Source organism: Rousettus aegyptiacus, unplaced genomic scaffold (assembly GCF_014176215.1).
Source record: "Rousettus aegyptiacus isolate mRouAeg1 unplaced genomic scaffold, mRouAeg1.p scaffold_m13_p_6, whole genome shotgun sequence".
In the NCBI taxonomy this organism is placed as follows: domain Eukaryota; kingdom Metazoa; phylum Chordata; class Mammalia; order Chiroptera; family Pteropodidae; genus Rousettus; species Rousettus aegyptiacus.
The window spans coordinates 36,138,261-36,159,846 of record NW_023416309.1 but is presented as its reverse complement, the minus strand read 5'-3'; the positions used below and the strand labels follow the sequence as shown (position 1 = coordinate 36,159,846).

At 38.2% G+C, this 21,586-nt stretch overlaps 1 protein-coding gene, 1 non-coding gene and 1 pseudogene across 9 annotated transcripts in view; 2 read left to right on the top strand and 1 right to left on the bottom strand.

Annotated features, from left to right (window-relative positions):
* The window catches only part of LOC107520384, a 66,592-nt gene that overhangs the window by 26,931 nt on the left and 18,075 nt on the right, over positions 1–21,586 (top strand). For both annotated transcript variants that reach the window (XR_004951263.1, XR_004951262.1), the window contains exons 10-12: positions 1,492–2,442; positions 3,286–3,324; positions 4,785–7,944. This is a non-coding gene — a transcript (uncharacterized LOC107520384). The remainder of the gene's footprint in view (positions 1–1,491; positions 2,443–3,285; positions 3,325–4,784; positions 7,945–21,586) is intronic.
* On the top strand, positions 8,238–8,356 carry LOC118604502 (annotated as a pseudogene).
* Positions 9,394–21,586, bottom strand: part of ENTPD1 (ectonucleoside triphosphate diphosphohydrolase 1) — a 98,430-nt gene continuing 86,237 nt past the window's right edge. For 6 of the 7 annotated variants that reach the window (XM_016164174.2, XM_016164177.2, XM_016164175.2 and 3 more), the window contains 3 exons: positions 17,879–17,995; positions 14,299–14,436; positions 9,394–12,134 (listed from right to left, as the gene is read on the bottom strand). In XM_016164174.2, coding sequence (XP_016019660.1) covers positions 11,928–12,134; positions 14,299–14,436; positions 17,879–17,995 — 462 coding nt within the window. In that variant the 3' untranslated portion in view covers positions 9,394–11,927. The remainder of the gene's footprint in view (positions 12,135–14,298; positions 14,437–17,878; positions 17,996–21,586) is intronic. The other variant, XM_016164178.2, reaches the window with a different exon arrangement.

Here is a 21,586-nt window from a genome sequence, read left to right as displayed (position 1 = left end):
GACTTACATATATATATACACACAGATATATATACACACATACATCTTTATAAACTGATACAATTTAAAAATTATCTTGAAACCTTTTTCTCTCTTTACTAAACAAATTTTTTGCCCTCTTCTCTATTGGCATTTTTTCTCTATGAACTAATCTCAGAATATGCAATACTGTTTTAAATCATGAGGAATATTTAGTATTTGTATTTTTTTCAAACTGAAATATTACATAACTATTATTTCCAGTAAATTGAAATTACCTACTATGAACTGAATTAATACAAGCTAGAATAGCCATTAATAGGCTGTTCTTCTAACATCCTCAGTTTTTACCTCAAAACATGAAGCATTTTGCCACCTGGAGAAGGAATACTTGAACAATGCCAAGCACTGTATAAGTTATTAGCTAGCATCACAGGATATGCATAAAATGTATGCAGGGGTATACAGAGCTCTTCAGTTTACCGTGGCATTTCAGATCTACCTTGGCACAGTCTCTTTCCCTCACATTTCTGCGCTCCCATTCTAATGAAGCATTTATCTTCAAAATCACTATTTTGTTTCCATTCCTTATGAATAAAATTCTTGTGAAAATCTCTCTTAGTAGTGCCAGAAACTGTTGTTTTGTTTTTCAGACAATATTGGGGAGGTAGTGTTTATTTTTGTTTGCTTTTATGAAACTTTCCTTTTCTTGTTGTTAGGAAACAAAGTTCTAACCTTATGGTCAATTATAGTATCTTATCTGTGGTTTTTAATAGTTATCTTTTTTCTATTCTAAATGCTATCTATTTCTCTTTTTAACTCTATTTCAAGTTGATGTGATTTTTAGGTTATAAAACAGTTTAGCAGTTCTTTAGAAAACTGAAAATGGATTTAATATATGACCCAGCAGTTGTACTCTTAGACATTGATCCCAGATAAATAAAAACTTTTGTTCACACAAAAACCTGACATTCATGCTCATAGTAACTTTATAATAGTCAAAAACTGGAAACAGCCCAAAAGTAATATTTATACAAAATATTTTATAGGATTTATTCATCATTCTTAGGAGTAATTACAGAAAAATCAACATGTTTTTTATTATTTCTTCTGACATGAAGTTGGTACAATAATTCAGCTTGTCACCAGCCATATTTGTAAAGTTACTTCTTTACCCATCAGATAAATTGTGGCAAATGTGGTCTGGTTATGACACATTCCTTTAAATGAAAAGATGGCATGAAGTGTGTTGTTCACCAGTTTTTAGAAAAAAAATTAACACCAATAGACTTTTGTTTGGAAATTTCCAAGTTGATGATTGCAGGAGAGAATTTAGGGCTCGTAAGCAGCTACAAAGGAGAAAAATTAAAATGAGGCACAACCCAGTTTAGGGGGCATCACAACAAATTTATGTGCTGTTGAATACAGGGAGATTTTGCTAATAGCATAGCATTTATCCTTTATTTATTGTTAAAATACTAAAGAATTATAGCACCTTTTTTCCCCCCACAGGTCTGGAAAAAGGTCAAGGCTTCTTAATGATCAGCACCCTCAAAATGGTGTACAGACAAAGGATTATGATTATGTCAACAATGGGCCTGCCCAGAGGCATCGGGATTTTTATGAACACCAGTATAGTGACAACATGCCAGAAGAGAGACCCCTCAGAGACTGGGATTTTAGTAACAAAGGACCAGCACCAAGATGTTCATTTTTTGCTAATCACCAATGTTATAATGTCTCCCAGGAGGAAACAGATTACAATAACAGGTTACCTGGAATAAGACCAACACCATTTCATGATCACCAACCAAACAGTGATTTCCATGAAGCAGATGCTGGAGATGATTTTGATTTTGTCAGGAAAGTTTATGGGAAAAGGAGGCATTCTATTCAGAACCATCAGGCCTATAGTAACTTTTGGGAACAATTTCCAGCGAAAGATTTTGGTTTTATTAAAAGAAGCCAGGGGCAAAAACGACCTTTCCACAACCGCCATGAGTACCAGGACCAATTACCTGTACAAGGATTGAATTATCTCAGTAGAGGTGGTTTTCAAAGGCAAAAACCTTTCCATTACCACTATTCTCATGATGAAATGAATTTGGAAGGTTTCAGATATCCTGATGAAGTATCAGAGCACACACTGGGACCTTTACATGACCATTCCAACAATAATTTCTCAGAGAAAATGCCATTGAAAAAATATGTTAATAGAGGTCTTGGACAAAGACTACCATCCTTTCCAAAGTTTCAAAAACAAGTGCAGTTAAGAAATTTTGATTTCAACAATGGAACCAGAACAAGGCAAATGTCTTACTGTGACCACCCACCTAGTGATCCACTAGAACAGGTTCTATTAGAAGACTTGGACTTTGAACAGGAAACATCCTTACAGAGACCTAGATCTTTTCAGGACCACACACTGCCTGATAACATAAATCCTGACTGGTATTTAGATAAGTGAGTCATTTTTTTTTTGTACAGTAAGGGGCAGTATTGGATTCCAACAAAACATTCAGACTTTTTTCAAGTTAGAGTATTCATATAAACATTCAAAAATGGTATAAATTATCACCCAAAACTAAAATTCAGATTTGTTTTTACATAGATTCATTTTATAACCAAGGTTTATTTTGATTGCTGTGGGTTAGAAATTTACCTTTAAGTTACTCCCCAGGATTGAAGTAAATATAACAAATTAGATTTAAATGGATTAATTCTTGACCATAAGCTAGAAGTAAAAAATATCAGAAAAAGATTTTTCACAGAAATACTATTTTTAGACAAGGATTTCTTAAAACTATTTCTTTTAGACATGCTATAAAATGATTTTTTAATATACACAACCTAGTAGTCCTTTTTTTCTGTCATTCGATAATTTTTTATATGTGCTATTAGAGGGGAGCATCAGGAGAGCACTGGCCTCAATGACACTGACACGTAAGGCAAGAAAAAGGTGAAGCATGACATCCTGAAGGGAAAAGACGAGATAAGAAAGAAAGGCTATAAAAAGGGATAGAAAGAAAGAGAAGCCAGAAAGAGCAGAGAATAGAAAATGAGACCATAGAATAGAGAAGGTTCAAGAAGGAAGACGAAGACTTAAATGGAGATAAAGTTATGTACCTTTCCTCCCAATTTAGAATGTGTTCTCAAGTTATACAAAATTACATATATCCTGGATAGATGTGAACTATGGCCTGAACCTAATATAGGCTACCTTAAGTTTTTTTGGAAGCTATTCTTTTATTCTCTCATGCCTTTTCTACCAACATCTAACCTGTCTTCCTCACTTTCTTCACACAGGAGCTTTGGCTCTGACAGTTGCAGAGGCAGAAGTCAGAGGTAAATATTGATTAAGATGTGAAATCAGCTTTTTCATACCCATCCCTAATTGTTACCATTAACATGTAAACCTGTTAGAAAACATGTGTTTCCTAATTTCACACATATTCAGGGTTTATATACAACTTCTGCAGGTCCTGGCCACAACCTTGAAATAACTGTCACTTCTCCCTTATGGTTTGGGGTACAAAATTGATTAATCAGTTCGTCTGTACTGGGGTTTCCAGCAGCTAACTGTTGGTACCAGTTAAGCCAGAAATTTAAGTTCCACTTCCTTTATGAAACTTAGCTCTATTCCATGATTATGAGTCTACATGCTATAACCCCAGCTCACTGTCTTCCATTGGACAAGATAAAAGATACGATTAGTAAAGCTTACTTCCCTCAGGACAGCGTCTCTGTTACTGATGGCGGTCTGGTTTAGGAGGCTTGTAGTATTCAAAAGCAGGCATAAAAAGAAAAGGCCTTTTATTGGCTTTCTTTTTCTCCCATTTTTTCATTCAGTTTCAAATATAGGGTAAAGGTTACAAGTATCCTTTGTGAAAGTATAAGTTTCAGTATAAAAGGATATTCCATACTGATTTTTATTAAATTAATAGAAATCAGATTGGAGTTTTTGCTTCAACACATCTACTTTTTCTTACTTCCCTACCTTCTTCAGCTACTGCAGACAGGGTTAAAATGGCTCAGACATATTCTAATCTATTGGAGACCCTCAAAGGAAAAATTTAGATGGGACAAAAGAGACCTTGCTTGTTTTACGGGGAAGGGGAAAAAGGCAGGCCTAAAAACACAGCATAGCAATTTGAGTAAGAGACTAGCTGGGAAAAAAAAAAAAATGAGTTCTTTATAGACACTTGAATACGTACATTAAAACCCGGCTAGAATTATCTCATAAATGTATGTTTTTGTAGAGGTTTATTAAAAGATGGGTTTTAGGTTTAAATATATTAAAAGCAAAAATTACAATGTCAAAGAAATAGTCTAATAGACTGTCTGTAAGTAATATAACCCATTGATGTACTACTGCATAAAAATGATTCTGCTACTCTCTTTATTATTATTTAAAAAGGAATAGGCAAATATAGCTGCTATGGTCCTAATTCTCCCATCAGGATGAAGAGGGGCCTATAAAATATATCCTATCTCCCTTCATGCAAAATGTATCCTTCTATGCAGTTCAGGATATTAACCCTGTTTACTTTTACCATGTTGCATCATACAGTGATTCTGTTGGTAAAGAGTACATTTACTTCTTTTCACAATGCCCTCCATAAAGTTTAAATCCTGTTCCATCTCTTATTAAAACTGACACTTGCTTCTGCAAGATTGGCAAAATGATAATTGATGAAGTTGTGTAATGAGCACATGAATATGTATTCTATTATTCTACTTTTGTTTATGTTTGAAAATGTAATAATAAAAATGTTAAAAATTACTTGTTTCTGTTATATTATTAGACTGGTCTGTCCAGAAGATAGTCAAAGAGTACAGCTTTCAAATGGATTTAACTGCAGGAGATGGAGCGGATCCACGGCATATTCTTCACGAGGACTTCCATTTTCATGTGTGTTCCAAGAAGATGGTTCAATTGACTATTATAGAGGTAAAAATTCAAGAAATATGGAACAGCACAAAAGGTCATATTTTTAAGCTATCGATTACAATTATGGTAGGTTGCAGAGCTGAAGAGAAAGAAAGCATTATGATTTACCATCAAGAAAAGACTACGATGGGTGCTGAGTAGTACACTTTAAAAACTGCCCACCTTTTATCTTTATTTGCCCCATTTTTGTTGTTACTGGGCCAAAAGTCATTTCAGAACTTAAAAAAAAAAGTTGTATGTCGAAAGGCAACTTGTGTTACCACAAAATTAGCCATGTACATCTTTCAATTTTTTGTAAGAGGGTTTATACGCACAAGGAAACTAACAATATATAGAGCACATATAATTTTGTCGTTTTTTCAAAACCGAAAATCTATTTGATTGATTGAAGCTCTATTTTTAGTTATATAGGCTAATGAATTATATTTCTGGATGCAAACTTTGTAAAAAACAAATTTCTATGAGTCATTTATTTATTTTACAAATAATTATTGTGCACATATAGCAGGAGCTTGAGCTTCCACCCACCTGGTTAAACTACAAAATGACAGTATTTTTAAACCTATCAGAACTAAATTTCTGAGAGTCACTAGCTCTTTCAGGAGATAGAAAAGCCACCATAGAGAAAGAAAAAGCCACCATAGACAGAAATAATAATAAGAAACAAGCTGAACATTTAAAGAATTTTTAAAGGTTGCATGTGGGCTTGCTTATGGATCACCTACCCGCTTTTTCCCATAGGCTTTTCCCAGGAGCACAGGGGTAATACACTGAAGGCTAGGGCAGGGCAGAAAAGCTCAGAGAAGTCCCTCTGAGGCACAGTGGGCAGAGGGCAAGGCTGACCGAAATCTCATGAGGCAGAGAGAACTGACAAAACAAGAAACACGTGAGGATTGCTGTATAAAAGGAGTAAGCATTGAAAGTGGCACTTGAACTAGCCCACTGTAGGATGGGCTGCCAAATGAAGTATGGTGGTCAAGTAGTATATGACCACTTATCTGAGAACCAGTAGAAGGAACTCCATGGAATGGTAAAGTCACTGACATCTTTGATACCCAAAGTGTGGTCCCTGGATGGCAATGCTGGCATTGCCTGACAGAAATGTAGAACCTTAGCCTCATCCCAGACCTACAGAATCATTTTTTATTAACTAAAATTAAATAATTTTTATTTCTGTAAGATCCCTGGGTGAGTCATATACACATTAAATTTTGATAAGCATGACATTTAAGGTGCATTCTAATCCTTCAAATTCTACTTTAACATGTACAATCAAGTGTTGAGTAGGTAGCTGAATGCATAGACCAAGAAGGAAAAGTTCACTGTGGGTGACCAAAGGCTTTGTTGAGGAATCAGAAGTTTAACTAGTCCTTAAAAGCTGAAGGAAGAGGATGGACATATCAAGAAATAACAAATAAGGATACTGAAGCAGAAATAGTGGTATGGACCAGCACCCCTGGCAGTTAACAGGGAAATTAACTAGGACTGTTACCTTGTTTCTTCCTAATATATACCTGAGCCTAAGTTTTCAGAGATAGGTAATAGATCTTGCCCCCGAAATGCTTAACCCAGACACTGAATAGAATGGTCCAAATGCTCTACTGGAAGCCCAGGCAAAGGGCCGTGGTAGCACAGGGAAGAAGCAGTTTATTCTAACTTGGAAATTTAGAGAAGACTTCACTGAAGGAGCATTTGAGCTGAGCTTTGCAGGTAGCGTGGGGCAAAGATTTCAAGTTTAGCAAATAACCCGAACGGTGTCAGATGAAAAATCAGGCATGAATCAAAAGACTGAATGTCTATTTGTAGGCAGTGGAAAGCCTCCAACACTTTTAGTTGGGGAGCAATGTGATTAAACCTACTTTTTATAAAGACGAATCCGGCAGTAATAGATTGGAGACAAGACCAGCATTCCTAGTATCAGGTCTTTACTGGGGAGATAACAATAAGATTGGAAAGGGAAATCTAAATGAAAAATATTGCAAAGGCAAAATTGGCAGGTCCTGTTGAACTTGATTCTGATCTTGATCACTTGAGGAAATGGTATTAATCATGATAAAATGCAGAAGAGAAGGGCAGGTTTAAGAAGAAAAGTAAAGTTCAGTTTAGGTCATCCTAAATACACTCTATTCCCTGCATAGCTCCCAAGATTTTCCTCCTCCTCTTCTTAGACTATAAGGAATAATGTTTCTTAGGTGACTGTGTCTCACTTGTCATGGACTCATCCATGTTCTCTGGTGAGCTTTCCTATTCAACATATACCACATGTGCATTCTCTTTAGAAAAGTGTTTCTAAAGAAAAGGCTCTGGAGACAGTCCTTTCCCCATTATTAAAAAATCCATTATACCTGTTTAGTTGTATTAGATTGATGTGCACATAAAAACTTGGGTAGTTAACTATATTGTTCTAAACATACAAAATAAGGAAAATAAATAGATGCATTGTCTCTTAGGAAATCTACCATTTTAGATTGTCGGGCTAATTGGGGAGCTGCTGAGCATCCTGGTTAAGGCCATGGAAAGAAATTGCAGACCGATGTCATCCTGGAAGCAATGGCATATTTTTAAAAGAATATTCCTTGGCAAGATAGATTGTAATTTACAGAAAACACACTTTACATTTAATTGAATTGGTTAATGAGACACTGTGGTAGATTGAATCCTTATGCCCGATGCTTCACTCCTGTGTTATAATTAATCATCCATGTCCTTCGTTGTACGACTTTGCCATTCCTCCCAGTGTTTTTCCAACTTGCTGCTGTTGGTCATTTGACTTATTTTGGTCAATAGAATGTGGTTGGAAGTGACAGGGGCTCGTCCTGGCCAAGGCCTTAAGAGGCATTCTGTGTTTCCTCTCATTCTCTTGTGTCCCTGCCATTCAGCATGAGAACATGGCTCAGGAAGCCACCAGACAAGGAGAATGTGAGACACGTGGAGCAGGCCTGACCCAACTGCCTGAAGCAGAACTACCCAGCAGACTTGCAGACCCATGAACATGAGAATCAGTGTTTACTATGGTAAGCCACTGAAACTTTGAGCTTGTTATCATAAATTTTAAAAATAAAACCATCACAAACCGATACACATGGTTAATGAGCACAGCTAACTAGGAGCAACTGTAGCAACTATTAGAATCTGAATCGGAGAGGGACCACACCAATTTGGGTAAAATTCTTTCAAACTGACAATAATGAAAATATATTTTAATAGTAATTTTACTGTTTTCTGGTAAACTTTGCTCTGTGAGCTATTAAGAAATTTATCTTTAATATTCGTGTATACATTTTGACTATAAAATATGAGCATCAATGTCTATGGCCATGCCACTCTGAACAAGCCTGATCCCTACTGATCTCAGAAGCTAAGCAGGGTCAGGCCTGGTTAGTACTTGGATGGGAGACTACCTAGGAAGACCAGGTGCTGTAGGCGTAAAAAATAAAAAATAAGGGATTATAAACTGACAAGGTCCTTGCAATCTGTGAGGTCAACCAAGGGTTGCCTCACCTAAAATATATATATGTATGACCATCAAAATTATCTTGTATTATCTTTGGATCCAGATTAAATTTTCCAAGTCTTTCATCAGGCACATTGGCCTGAATAACGAACATCTCTTGTCTTCACAAAAAAGGCAACAGAACCTGAGAAATAAAGTGAAATTTGGAGCTGGGATCTTAAAAGCTTGTTTAAGAATAATGGTAAACTTCATATATAATAAATAATGCAAGAATGTTATAGCATCTATAACTGTTTTTTAAAAACTCCTCCCTCAAGGGAAAGACAAAGGATTATTGCCTGAGTCCTTTTAGCTTTGAATGTATTTTTAGACCTGTGCTGTCCAGTATGGTAGCCACTAGTCAGTCACATGTGACAGTTGAGCACTTGAAATGTAGTCAGTGCTGATTAAGATGTGCTGTAACATCTCATTAATAATGTTTATATTAACTACATGTTGAAATGTTAATATTTTGGATATTAACACTTTATTAAACTCTCCTTAGTTACCCAGTTTTATTGTACCATATTTTTCTTACAGAGGTCTTGACTGATACAACATTAAAATGAAGTATACTTTTAAAACTTACTTATATCACATTTTTTATTTCTTGTTAATGTGAAACTTTTATATTTCTCTCTTGCGTGTGCTCTCTCTTCTCTCTCTCTCTCACACACACCCTAATTAACTTCACTTTTTTTGTCCATAGAAGTAACCACTTCTGATTTTTACCCCTATGGGTTCATAAAATTTCCCACCTTCTAAGGGAATGGGGTCACCAGAACCAAATTTGGGTGAAAGTCCAGAAAGAAATGCTCATCATTTATAACCAGTGGGAAATCCAATGTTAAAATTGATTGATAGTAATCAGCTTTATTTGGCTTTCCTCATCCAGAGTGGCCCAGATTTCTGGATGTATCTCAAAACCATCTTTCTCTCCAACAGGAATAAGATTAGGTTGTACCTGCTGATCATCTCCATGATTTGAGATTTATAAGTGGAGTTTGGCTCTCAAATTCCTTAAAGGACTTTTTTTTTTTTTTTTTTTTTTGCCCAGGCAACAAGACAGAAATGGAGTAGGAAAAGATTTCAGTGTTTACAGAAGGAAACTTGTGAATTCTAATTCCAGCTTGCTGAGGGGCAGTGTTTAGAAAGGAAAAAGCAGTAAAGTTGGGGCAGAAGATATGAGTTTTGAGTATCCTCTCTGCCCTGTACTGATTTGTGTGACCCTTGTTTATAAAATGGAAATAATATTTAACACCCTTCTGCGGTTTTTTTAAGGATCAGAATAGATACTGTGCCTGACAGTGTATATGCAGACATTAAGGAAGAAAGTAGCTGCTGTTGGCTCTATTTATATGACCTTTTTTCCCATCATTATCAATTATTTATTTGATGCTGAACTGCTGTTCAGTGAGCAAACAGTAAAGAAGCCAGGAGTATGGGAATCATAGATTAGCATCATATGCAACATTTGTTACTGTGCAAAGCGTACAAACAGAGTGTCATACTTAGCATTGCAGCCTCTGTGAACTTAGCAATATTAAGTCACAAGTCCATCAGGAAACAGGTCATCTGTCTACTTCCCTTTTCACTATGCCCACAAGCCCTGTATTCATGCAGAGTTAAGTGCATGCTTAGAAGTAATAAGGAGGCAGTCTAGAAGTATATTTGGGAGAAAAAATAATGATTAAGCGCATGCCAGGCTTTAGCTCAGCCATTTGAGGAAGTGACTTAACCTCTCTGAGCCTCAGTTTCTGTTTCTGTGAAGAGGAATGGTAGTACCTACTTTCAGATTGTTGTGATGATTAAACAATGAAATGAATGTAATACACATGGGCACACAGCATAGTACACACAAATGCTCAATAAGTACTAACTACACTAATATAACCAACTGCCACTAGAGTTTACACATGTCATAATTTGGCTTCTCATTCCTAATCAAGGTACAACAAGTTCAATTGTGAGTATCAGAAAAGAAAATGTTCCTGTCCACAGCTTTATTAAGCTTATATTCACTTGGATGTTGTCAACAGTGACTTGATTATTCAAGAGATGTAGGGATATTTGACATCCTGTTTGTGGGAGAGATTTTCCTCCTCCTCCCCTCCCCCTGCCCTCTACCAGACCAGCAGTCAATCCCTAGATACAGAGATGGAGAGCCTGGGGGAGGGTCGGAGTAACACATCACCACTCCATCCTGCTGAACAGGTAACTCTTATAGCAATTCTTAAGGGAAGAAGGTACAGGGTCTCAATATTTTCATCACAAGGTCATAGCTATAAAATATTCCATGGAATAAGTAAATAGAACTTATAGGACAGGGGTGGCATCAACATGTTAAGATCTGGCTCCTGTCACATTTCGATGTGTGACAGTGAAAAGACACACCACTCTACACTAATGCAGCTCTCTCACTAAAGTAAACCCTGGGACAATAAGACATGGCATGGCTTTAAAACGCAATAGCATCTTTGTGGTGCAGTTGATTAGCATATTTGGCTATTAAATGAAAGGTTGGTGATTTGAGTCTACTCAAGAATAGTCTGTCTCTAGCCAATTTCTTGGTGATAAAAATATTCTGGAATTCGATAGTGGTGTTGGTTGCACAACATTATGAATGCACTAAATGTCACTGAATTATACATGTTATAAGGGTGAATTTTATGTTATTTGTATTTAACAATAAAAACAAAACCCCAATAAATGCAGTGGAGGATGCATTTTTCCAGCCCTGCGTTATAACTATATATTTTTTCCTGGCATTTATATACCTACCATGTAGTGTGCCCTAATATCTGAATGCCTATATGCACATCAGTTTTTTAAAAATCTCTGGTCTGGGTGTTCCACTCTGTAGCATTTTGGCATCACCCAGAAATATGTAACTCACCCACATCCCTATTTCGGATTGGATTTAAGTATTGTATTAACCACACAAGCACATAAATTCCCTTGCAAGACTCTTTGGCCCTAGCATATATTTGCCAAGTATAGAAAATTCTCCCACGCAAAGGGCGGGCTGAGAATGGGATGTGTGTCTGCCCTCTCCAAAAGCATTATATGGCTTTCTTAATAAATGAGAAATGAGAGAGAAAGAGTGTGAAAGAATACAGCTGAGATTCTTCTGTAGCCAGCACAACTTCTCAGCACAGGACTCAGGACTCTGTTCTTCTGGACAAAGTCAATATTGGTCTTTTATAAAGTAAAGATAATGAAAAGTGGTAGGTTTTTAAGACCTACACTGAGCAGAGTACAAAACAGAAAGAGAGAGTGGGAAAGGCAAGATGAAAGAGACAATGTCTGCCAGGAAGTCCTCGCGGCAGAAGGTGGTGAATGTCTCCCAAGGAAAGGCTTCAGCAAAGCCAGAGAAGCTTCATGTTGGTCAAGACTGGCCTTGGTGAGCAAGGAAGGATGATGACCAAATGTACTACTATGGAGCAAAGTGCTCCCTGGGCAAGTTTTTTCCTCACTCCCGCCAGCAGATTTCAGCTGCTCCTGCTATACCGCATCTTTCCAGAAATACGAAGGCTGGTGAAAGACAAACAAGCTTGTGATGACCACTGCGACCAGGATCAGGGAGAAGAGGACCATGAGGAAGACATAGGTGGAGTAGGAGAGAGGTGCAGACAATGGCTGCTCAGCTGGGATCTTGTTGGTCAGGTTCAGCATGTAGCCCAAAGTCCATCCCACGTCGCTGTTCTGGATCTGCAAACAGTGAGGAAAGTGTTGTTTCTGCTCTGAGGACTAAATGAGCTTCCGTGCTACCCCATCTATAACACTGAGCAAACAGGAGGTGGAGACCACCACATTCAGTTCACTAAATGGATTACCTCTATGTTCTAAACTGGGAATTTGGTTGTGGGGAAACCAGAGCGTAAACAAATGATTAAGAAAGAGAGTCTGGAGCCTCACTACTATATTCCCAAAATTCAGAGAAGACTTTGGTGATAGATTGCCCAGTTCTCCTACCTAGAACTTAAATAGGCCTTTGGAGATATGGGTTCCTCTTGTTGTGTGAATGGGGGTGACAGGGGCAGGGAGGGGGGAGCGGGAGGAGGAGTGACGAGTGACAGGAAGCAGGCAAAGGATAAAAGAATAATGATTGTCCCTGGCCTTTTACATCTATGCCAAGGCCAGGAATCCCAACCATTATAAAACCAGGACTTCTTTATGATTAAACTAGGGGAAAATTGGGGAATAACCTCAGCAAGTCAATCTGACTTTATGGACTTTGGAAGACTGTGCAGATGCATGAGAAAGGATTCTTATTAAATGATAAAATATGCGCTAACCCTGCCATCTTCCTAGGACGATTTCCCAATTGCCTTAAAACTTATTGAAATGTAGGGAGTGTATGAATAATAAAAAATTGGGGAAATGTTTTTATTAAATAAGTAGAGCATGTTCATAGTAGAAAATTAGAAAATACAGATTATCCTAAAAAAGAAAATAAAACCCATCTATACTTCATCACTCAGAAGTTGCTGCTATTATCATTTGTGACATATCCTTCCAATCCTCTCTGTTTTCTCTTATAAAAAATGGGATTAAATTCATGTAGAATTGTTCACTTAATAGTCATCACATGTCTCTTAAAGGATTTCTATAACTTCATCATCTATAACTGCTTCATATGTTCACTTTTACTCACTTTATCCAATTATTTATAAATTCTAGAATGTACTAACTGGGTAAAATGAAGTGCATATTTTAAGGGTTTTAACATATATTGCCAATACAGTCTCCCCAAAGGTTGTTACACTCCAGCCAATACCAGTGGTGGGATTGCTCCTCTCCCCTCACCCCTTACCAATACTGGGAAATTACAATCTGTAAAAAAAACCACTTCCCTTTATGGGGGACAAGAACCTTATCTGTGTGTGTCAAGGAAAGCTCCAGAGTCAGAGTTATCACCTAGGGTTTAGAAACATTGGGTCATTCATTGGAGTTTAAAGAATACAAATCACTTGTAAATTTGATATAGACATATCCTTCAAAAAGACAGAATTAACTGTGATAAAATGGGAAGGATGGACTGGAGGGATATTAAAACAAGGAAAAGATTTATGTTTGAATTAGCAAGGTCAGTCTTGACAAGAGTAACGAAATTAGTATCCTCAAGGCTGCTACAGCCCTCTGCCTCGATGTTATATTTTGCTTGGAATCACTATATTTAATGAAGAGGGTAACTTTTTTTTGCCATTAGTGGGTATGGGCTTGAAAGGCAGAGAAATGCAACTCTTGATATTTTTCAAACACAAGTTGCCCATGAGTCACGCCGCCCATATGAATCTTTCTCTACCTGCAGGTGGCACTATGGTGAAGCACAGCAGTGAGGTGCTGCTTCCTTTATGCTCTTGCTAAGCCTGGCTTCTGAACACACACCCCATTCACAGCCGCTCACCTCCTTCATTCTAAGCTTTCAAATTGCTCAACCTTGAAGCTCCAACCACCAAAGCCTTCACGCCTTATGAGAAACCATCACCATCCTATCTAGAGTCATGGAAAGGGCCATCGGGGTGGATATGGAAGTCAGTACACAAAATCACTGTGGCTACTGTTGTGTTACTGTTACATTACTTTAACATCTCATTTTTTGTTTGTTTTATAAAGATTTTGTCACTGTTAGTAAGCAGAAAGGAAGGGCTGAGAATGCAGGTAGCTCTCCTTAGATAGGATATCCACAACTGGATGGTTGACAGACCCAGAAGGGTTTGACACAAAATCCATACTTGGGTTAGAGGTAAAGCGGTGGAACAGGACATCAGGCCAAAATTCGAACAAGGTTGACTCCTACCTCTTTCGAGCCCAGAGCTTCTTCAGTCACTACCATTCAACCTCCCCCAAACCCAACAAGTACCCAAATTACCTTGCCCATGAAATGAATATTCTTCCAGAAATCAGGTGTGATGTGATAGGCCCTCTGAAGGAGTGAGATAATGTAGGTTCCGGAAAAGCAGTATTCACTTAGATACTTCTCATGTATTTTACTAAAATTTCTCTTCAGCTGGAAGCGAAATGAAGGAAATATAATATTTGTACAACATGGACCTCTCCACAGCCCTCTCTTTTATTGATCGGGAGAGGGGAGAGCCCCAGCTCACACAGACCTGAGTTGGCCTCCCCAGGGGGCCCTGGGAGCAGCACTGCACTCCGATGTGTGCAGGGGCTTGGAGCCTAGGATCTGTTGCGGGAACTTCCCACAGAGTTCTACGAAATATTAAGGAAAAAAGTAGTTTCTGTTTTCTAGTAGGTCAGAAACATGGAATTTTAGTATACTTTTTCATCCCTTGTGAAACTTGAGTTTCACAATCAGATTAGCATGTTAAAGGTATGAAAAAAATCTTGCACTAAAGGAGTCCATTCATGGGAGTTGTCTATACGCTCTTGACCACCGTCTCTGTTCAGAGCCTCTATAAGCATCTTAAGGAAATAGTATCATAAAAAGCCGCCTGGACTAGCAGCATCGGCATCCCTTAGGACTTTGTTTGGCCTCACCCAGAACTACCAATGTAGAATATGGTCACATACACAGTAAAGTTTGAGAAACAGCTCTAGAACACAGTTTAGGAAGCATTTTGCTCAAGACTGCTAAAAGTGCCAACATCTCACCTAACATCTCTCTCTCTCTCTCTCTCTCTCTCTCTCTCTCTCTCTCTCTCTCTCTCTCTCTCTCTCTCTCTCTCTCTCTCTCTCCCCCCCCACCCCCGCCTCTCTTTTTTGCACAAGTCACACAAAAGAGTCTTCTTTAGTTGTTCATGTGTTTACTCACCCTACTTCTGAATGAAGATATTAAGGGCTGCCTGCCAACCCTTGCCTTTACCAATTCTAGCTGTTGTAAATATATGCCCAGATGCCCACAATTTGCTCTGCTCCTGTCCTGCCCTTAATTAGACAGCAACAGGCCAGGACATCTCTAGCTCAGCCCAGAGTTCTTTCTGCTGCTTTATTCCTCAGCCTGTGAGGTAGGCATTCCCTTTTAGACACCTTAGGCAGAAAGAAAACTAGTATTCGTTAAGCATTTATCATCTACTAGGAATTATGCCAGATATTTTATATGTAGAGCCTCCTTGCTATCTGACTACCCCTGCCGCTCCTTTTGCCCAGATTTCTCTGCTCTCACAAGGAACATCCCATCTCTAAATTCTTAACTGCTAGCTAGAGTCTGTTTCTCACTTGGCTCCCCTCAATCTCTGTAAGGTTAAGTTCACATCTAGCCTGCCTCGCCCTGCTCCAATGGAATTCTTTGAATGACCCAGCTTGGAAACTATCTTTAAATAAATCACAGCCCTTGAAATTAATCTTTGACCAGCTCCTCTGCATGTGACATTCTCCTCAGACCTTAGTGTGACATTAATTGACTTTGCCTATCCAGGTCCCCACCCCTTTCTTTGGTAACTGTACTCTGCTTTTCCTTTGTGGAAAGACCTCTTCTCCCATTTGATGTAGTCTTGGCAGGCCTGTCAAACAAAAAACTATGAGATACAGGATTCCAAGAATCCACTTCTGCAAACCCAAAGTTCTTAAAGGCTGGCCTGTCCCTTGCGGGGGATGCCATTTGGGCCTAATTTCCCTAAACTCTTCAACATTCCTATCCTCCTGCTCCTTCTGGGAAACTGTTCATTGGCTATGCAGTCTAACTTGCCAAAGAATAATTATGATACTAGCCAAAAAGTAAAGAAGCCAAAGGTATCTACCTAGCTCACCAATCCAGAATTGATCACATTTTTTCAATTATAGTTGACATACAATATTATATTAGTTTCAGGTGATCAGACATTCATGTAACTTACAAAATGATCACCCCGATAAGTGTAGTACCCACCTACCACCATACATAGTTAAAAATATTATCGACCTTATTCTCTATGCTGTACTCTACATCCCCATGACTATATTATAACTGCCAATTTGTATTTCTTAATCCATTCACCTTTTTCAACCCGGAATTGATCACGTTAATGCTTGTGGACTCGATGCTATGTGCTCTCCAAGCGGGGTAACAGTTCAACCTCCTTTGCATTTTATTTCCCCTGCCAAAGCAGGGATAGGCAGCACGACCGTAGTATGTATAGAGCATCTTGCCCACTTTTCAGCATATAATACAGCCTTTAAAATGGTTAGTTCTTCGTCTACCAAAGCTGTCTAGAAAGGACATTCTCAAGCTCCAGTCACACTAGGGTAGCAGTCCTTCCCCATGTTGAGGTTAGCAGGAAAAGAAGAAAAGAGTTAAACTATAACAGGACAGTTGAAAAAAATGAACACTGGGTCATAACACCCATCTCAACATTCTAGATGGGGGTATGGAGAGAAAATCTGACAGAGCTTTCACTCTGAACAAGAAGAAATGTCTTTTTTTTCCTTCAAAGAGCAGCCTACATCTGCTTCCGCAGCAGCTATACATAGGCCTGGTCTCAAGTTGCCTCATCTCCAAGAATCTCATCTTCCTCCACAGATCACCACCAACTGCAAAATGCCTGCCCCTAAGTGTTTCGTAAACTGTGAAGTGTTGAGGCATATCTGAGTGGCTCTTCCTGAAAACTCTGACTACACTCCTTTCGTATTTTAACCCTGACAAAGTACTTCAGGAGAATTCCAAACCTCCAGGCTCTTGCACAACCTTCCTCCATTGTCAGTGCCAATGAGAACCCGTTTTTAATTAATAGCATTTTTTCAGAATGAAAGCACCATTCACTTTTGCAACCATGTCAACTTAAAACAGCTGCTCTTTTGAGGTACCCCTAGATCATCTGTGTTTTTTAATCAGAGTAGATCTCATACCTCTCTCCTTTCTGGAAACTTTCATCAAATAGCAACAGTGCCTTAGAAAAGAAAAAGTTTGTGCTTCAAATTTATGAATAAGTGAGAAAGGGTCTTAATGCAATGGTGTCTGTGGCAGATTCTGTGAACTGCCCATCTTCTTTGCCATAAAAATTCTGATTTGGAGGTTTGGGGAGCAGCTCATGATGGATCTAAGTCTTTAAGCCAGTTATAAAATCCTGCACCCTGCTTTCTAACCAGTTCCAGCCAATGAGATATAAGAGAAACTGCTAAGGAGCTTCTGGGCTAGTTTTTGCTTTCCTATGGAAAAGAACAGATATGCCTGGGTCTAACATTCTTCTGACCTAGAACATGGCTGTGATCCCTAAATCTAGATCTGAAGAAGTAATGGCTGAGATAGGCAAGCTGCCGACTCCATTCCAACAGCTGCCTACTGCCAGGTATCATGTTAAGTGAGGAAATATAAGACCTCTTTTGTTTAAGCCATTATGTGCCAAGTTATCAAGGAATGCTGATGAACCCATTGCTAACTGAGTGCCCCATCTGGGCTTCTCTAACATCGTTGCTGGATCTTGGTCAAATTGGCACATCTTGAAAGGCAGACTCACATCTTCCATGCTGTCAAGGGCACACAGCAACCATAACAGCTGCTGTTTCTAGTCACTTACCTCTTCCCAAGGCCGAGAGCAGAACTCTTTCACCGTGTCAATCACCTTTTCCTGAGAGTAGGGTTCCTCTGATGTAAGGTTTAAAAACTTCATCACATAGTAATAAGCTGAAAATGCCTGCAAGAGAAAAATTCAGTTTTGTACTGTGTCCAACACAGAGGGATTCAACTCACCTTCCAGAAGGTGAGTTGCTTCTTCTCTTCCTTGCCTTAAATGGTGCCAGTTTTTAGGGGAAGTCATTTTGGAGGTCATAGGAGCGCATCATTTGTTTATTCAACAAACACCCTGAGCTCTGTGTGCCAGACACTGGGTTGAGTCACAGTCTGCCATGATTATTAGAAGGGAGTTAAAAGCTTTCTCTGTGCTAGAAGTAATTTGGATTAGGGATTATATTTTGCCTTCTGTAAAATTACTAAACTAGAAGTGACTATAGAAAGGAAATGTGATTCTCAAACAAGCCAAGTGCATTCCTGTGTAATTCTCATGGGCAAAGATACAGGATGGCAAAGAAACAGGTTTTTGGTGGACAAAGAACAGGAGTTAGCAGGGATCCCATTGGGGACTCACTTCGGACTAGGAGAACAGGAAAAATATCCTCTACCAGACAGATTCCTGCTATGGACAGGCCTTCTGCTTTAATTCCAGCCAAAGTAAGCCTGATGTCAGCTTAAAATTCCATTATTTACAAAAATATTTTTAGACACATATAGTGTACCTAGTTTAACAAAAATGAATGTGAGTGTATTTGTCCTTTTAAATAAGTTTTCTTTTCTTTCTCATTTTTTATTTTTCTCCTCTACTTCTAGTTCCAACATAAGCCCACATTTACAACTTCATATGACACGTTCAATTTATTCCCCATTGCTTGTGTAATCATACACAAACATACATACATAAAGGATTTGCTTTTTACATGAAATTTTAAACATTCTGCTTCTTGCTTTTCTTAACAATCTTTTGTGGAAATCTCTCCAATCAGGTGGGGGCAGTAACACCTACGTTAAGAGCCCATGGTGTGAATGTCTCATAATTTATTCAACAACCCCTGCCGGCAGGCCTTCCCTTGATGCCAGGATTTTTGCCTATGAACAATGCTGCTATAAATTCCTCTGTACATTTAGCCGCTGAACTGGTATATGTTCATTTTGGGGGCAAAGTTGAGCACCCTAGGAGCTCTGAACTGCAGTTTCCACATCCCTTGAACTTGGGAATTCCAACATTTTAGACACTGTTGGCTGGTTACAGAACAAGATCTTGGTATGATCCTCTTTCTACTATCTTAACCCAAGCCACCACCATCTCTTGTGTGGACACTGCAGTGGCCTCTTATTTGGTCTCCATGTTACCTTTCTAGTCCTATTTCAATCCATCCTGCACATGGCAGTCACAGGAACCTTTTAAAAACAAGTTTGATCAAATCACTACTCTGCTTAAAGCCTTCACTGACTACTAATTATATCTACAATAAAGCCCAGACTCTACCAGATCTCTCAAGGCCAGGCATATTCTAACCCTTCCCACAATGCCAACACCATCTCATAGTAGCCCCAAATTGGAAACAATTCAAATATTCATTAACTATGAAATGGCTAGATAAACTTTAGTGTATTTGTGCAAAGGAATACTTCATTGTAATGACGAATGAATTCCTGTTACAAGGAACAACATGTTGCAACAACATCATTTCAGGCAATACTGAGTAAAAGAAGTCAGAGGAAAAGAATAGACACTGATTTCAAGAATTGGCAACACTGATGATCTATGGTGATAGATGTCAGAGTAGTTGTTGTCTTTGGAGGAGGAGGGATTAGCAACTGGGTAAGCAGAAAGGGAGCCTTTTAGAGTACCTATATCTTCATCTAGATGATGGACTCATAGGTGTATCCCTTAAATACTATCAAGTGGTGGCCTTAAAATGTGCAAACTTGGAGACGTAAAGTATAGCATAGGGAATATAGTCAATAATATGGTAATAAGTATGTATGGTGTCAGATGGATACTAGATTGATCAGAGTGATTACCTCATAAGTTATATAAATGTCTAATCACTCTATTGTATACCTGAAACTAATATAATATTTTATGCCAACTGTAACTGAAAAATAAAAATGTTTTGAAATGTGCACACTTTACTGAAGATGTGTTAGACTTCAATTTTAAAAATAGAGGTGAGCACATTTTAAATATCCATACATATCTTGTCAGATTCTCTTTCAAAAGATTTGATCACTTTATAACTGTAGGAGATCATGTATTTTTTTTACCCCAGAGCTTAAAACATATTCTATTTTCTATGAGTCTCAGAAATAGTCCTTTGGATAAACCCTCATCCAAGCAGGGTTACTCTTTTCTTCTAAAGCCCGGAATTATTTTCTTTCCAAACCCCTAAACTATCTTCATCCTCAAGTCTTCCTAAAACCACCACCATTTTCCTGTACTATAGAAATATGAGCTTATGGATCATAAACTTCAAACAAAGGCATCAAAAGATCAAAAAACGATCTTTAAGCTTGGGTGGAAAGCTCCTAGAATACCAGAGGTAAGTCTCCTATCTGGTCCACACAGGAACCCATTGAACTACCTACAAGTCGCTGAACATGCTTCATTCCCACCTTCAGGCTTCTGTGCATGCTAGTCCTCTCCCTAGAATACTCCAAACACTAAAGTTCTTTTACTGGGAATGTACAATATTCCAGACACTCTGGCAAGCCCAGAAATAAAAAATGAAAAAATATACCATCTCTGCCTTCCAGGGCCTCAGGACATAGTGAGGGAAATAGACATATCAACCTATAAAGACTACATATTCTTGCCAGCCAACATTTGTGCAATTATAACCCCATAGAAATGCAATATATGTATTCCTATTCAATTTAATTGAGTTGGTTTCAGTATAGCAGCAGTCTAACCTCTCTGAAATTTTTTCTTATTTTTGTGATATCAGTTACCTATCGTCCTCCCTGCTCGCCCAACTTTGGAGAATCTCCCTTTGTCCACTCTGACATGGCTTCTGAAACTGCATTCATTAACCTCCAAACTGCCAAAATTAATAGTTTTTTTTCATTCCACCTCTTTCTTGACTTTTGGTTGCATATCATTCATTCATTCAACAAATATTTACTAAGTACCAACTATGTTCTTAAGCAGTGATCGAAACAGATGAAAAGCCCTGCCCTCTGTGGAAGGCAGCAGAACTCCAACAACAGGATGGTAACAAGTGCTATAAAAATAAAGCTTTTTGTTACATACCCTACATATACAGAGCCTTTATGCAAATTAGACCAGATTCAATTTATTTCAGGGGTCATTTTTATCATGAGAACTGTTGCCTGATAATATAACTGACACTCCACCTTTATCTGGGAAACAAATCTAGAAAGTTAACCTAAAGCCAAATTTATCCATAAAGGAAGTAAAAGGGTTTGTTAAATCATTTTCCAAAGATCCAATTAAAAATATATTGATAGTACTTTGGAAAAAAGATTAAATAAAGCATTTCCAGTTAGAGAAGGAACAGGCATTACAGTCTAGTCTCAAGATTCTGCCCCCAAACTAACCATTTGACATGATCCCCTAATTTTCATTCTAATTTGATTACTCATTTTAACTTGCTTCTCTAACTTGTATTACTAGACATTAGATTGGCTCTGCCCTGGCAGGAAACTTTGTAGAGGCAGGAGAAGCATCAGTTTTAGGGTTGTCCGCCTC